This window comes from Daktulosphaira vitifoliae, unplaced genomic scaffold (assembly GCF_025091365.1).
Source record: "Daktulosphaira vitifoliae isolate Bord-2020 unplaced genomic scaffold, ASM2509136v1 Scaffold_3, whole genome shotgun sequence".
NCBI lineage: Eukaryota > Metazoa > Arthropoda > Insecta > Hemiptera > Phylloxeridae > Daktulosphaira > Daktulosphaira vitifoliae.
The window spans coordinates 27138165-27140575 of NW_026099574.1; the positions used below are offsets into that span (position 1 = coordinate 27138165).

At 27.5% G+C, this 2411-nt stretch overlaps 1 protein-coding gene across 1 annotated transcript in view; it reads right to left on the reverse strand.

Moving 5' to 3' along the window:
• Positions 1–2411, reverse strand: part of LOC126903307 (elongator complex protein 1) — a gene marked incomplete in the record, with an annotated part of 30642 nt that continues 28231 nt past the window's right edge. The window contains 4 exon segments of the mRNA XM_050681439.1: positions 1–281; positions 350–374; positions 852–982; positions 1053–1186. Of these exon segments, the coding sequence (XP_050537396.1) occupies positions 193–281; positions 350–374; positions 852–982; positions 1053–1186 (379 nt within the window).

Below are 2411 nucleotides of genomic sequence, written 5' to 3' on the forward strand. Positions count from 1 at the left end.
AACAATATTATTCTGTATTATAAAACCACTTATGATTATGTTATACATGATAGTTATTAAGAATAAATTGATCAAATATATCTTATAATTTTAAAATAAAAATGAACTATTATGAAAAAGTAGAACTTGTTTGAAACATAACATTTTTATTAAAATAATTTACAATATATTAGTAATAATCAAAATGTTTGATTATTTATCTATAATATGTATCTGATCTAAAATAGATAATTTCCAGCCTTGATCAAGTATTATTTTCAAAGGACATAATAATATTGTATCTAAAACATAAAAAAGAATTTTACATAATAAATTACTTAAAATATTCAAAAATATATTAGATTTTTACCTTCAACTACTTGTTCTGATTCAGCCTAAAAAAATCAACGATTAATTAAACAATAAGAAAAATAATGAGAATATATAATCAAACTTCTTTTTTTTATTTATTTAAATTTTATACAGTATTTTTAACTTGATTATGTAAATAAAAAGAAATGATTCATTATAATGCTAATAACTAATACAGTACTTACAGCATCATATTTTAAAATGGGTTTAAAATCATTTTATTAAAAACACAAGATTAATTGCATAATCAAGAAACACAAAAAATGTTTTATATTAAATTATTGCAATAATTTCTTTGTTCTATCCATATTTTTCAATGAAAGAAATTTTTAGATATTTAACTATGAACAATGAAATAATGGTGAGTATAAGAGGTTCCCCTGGTTTCATGCTTTTATAAAAATATTACTGTAAAAAAATATAGAACTAAAAAATATAGTGGTTAATATATGCTAATATTTCCACACACTTTTAATTTGTACAAAATATTAATTACTTACAAGTACTGGCCAAATAATAGATTTATTATTATAAATGCAAGTTATAAATGAGTTTAAAGTTTTTTGAAGTTTTTGTCCAACATCATGTTCATCTAATCTTAATAGCAAAAAACTCATGTTTTTAACATCACCTGTAAACATTTTTTTTATTAACATATTAATTATAGGATAAGAGTTAATTATTAGATATAAAAAAATTACTTTTATAATTTTCCGATTTTTCAACAATTTGTTTCAATGTAAGAACTAAAGTTGGCTGTTCTCTAAAATTACCTTCTTTTAAATTCCACATTTTACGTTGTTGTTTTCTAGCACTTCTACAGCTTGTTCGTGTACTATATAATATAAAATAATATTGAAAAAATTTACTGTCAAAATAAAGAAGAATTTAAGCATTTTATTTTTAAAAGTTCAGTTGTTGATACCTTTTTTTCTTGATAACATTACTAAAAAAATTAGTTAAATGTATTTTAAAATTTGTTTGTATTTAAGAATATACATCCAAAAAGCTACTGTTTGATCCTTTTTGTCAATTTTATAACTTTTTTGAAGCATAAGACAGGACTAACTTCGAATTTTTAAAATTAATCTAACATTTCTATGTTATGTATTGTAGTGTAAAACAAAACACACAGAACAGAAAATATGATTTTTAAAGTTTGAATAATAAGGACCACCATAATATTTAGGTTATGTTAGATATCTATGTCACACTACAGAATTGAAAATCTCAGAGTATTCTAAAAATAGACTATTGAAACTCATCTTCAAATTAAAAAAATTAAGTTATTTAGTTTTTCAGTAAAAATAAAGTTAAGGGAGTTATGGTAATTTTGATACAAAATCTAATAACCTCTTTTTTAACACGCTTATATTAGTTTCACGTGTATGTTTGTTGTTTGTTGTTTGTTTGTCGTTTGTAAGTTTGTAACTCCACGCGGCACGTGTTATTATGTCGCGTATCCCGTCGTGTATGACCTTGAGACTAGACTGTCGTAACGCATTCGCCCCACCCCGCTCACCATTCGTAGACAACAATATTTTCCAACCCGTAGACGCGCGCTTATCATCAATTATATATATATATATAACAAATTTTTATTGTAATTGACACAGCCCGCGTCGTTTTACGCCGCGGTGCAGAGTCCAGCAAGTGCCGCACGGCCGACGACGTCCCGCCGTTAATGATACCGTAGTCTTCTTCTCGTTGTCAAAGTGACGTCAACAAACCGATCCGCACTCGCGCACTGTTGTCATCTACGCTGCTAACCTTTTGACGCCCGAGGATTACGCCGGACATCGCGTCGTCGACGCCAGCAAAAGTGTCGCGATATTATGCGAAGATCATTATATTCCTACCGTCACCGCTAATATTAATATATATATATATATTAATATTTATACGTATATACGTATATGTTAATATTCATTTATATATTCCTACAGCCGACGCCTCTGCTGCCGTATATGCCTCGTGTATAATGTTCCCTCCGCCATGCCCGCCCACATAAACACGGCTATACCTCATGCATGATACGTTTACGTACTTAAGTCCCTTTA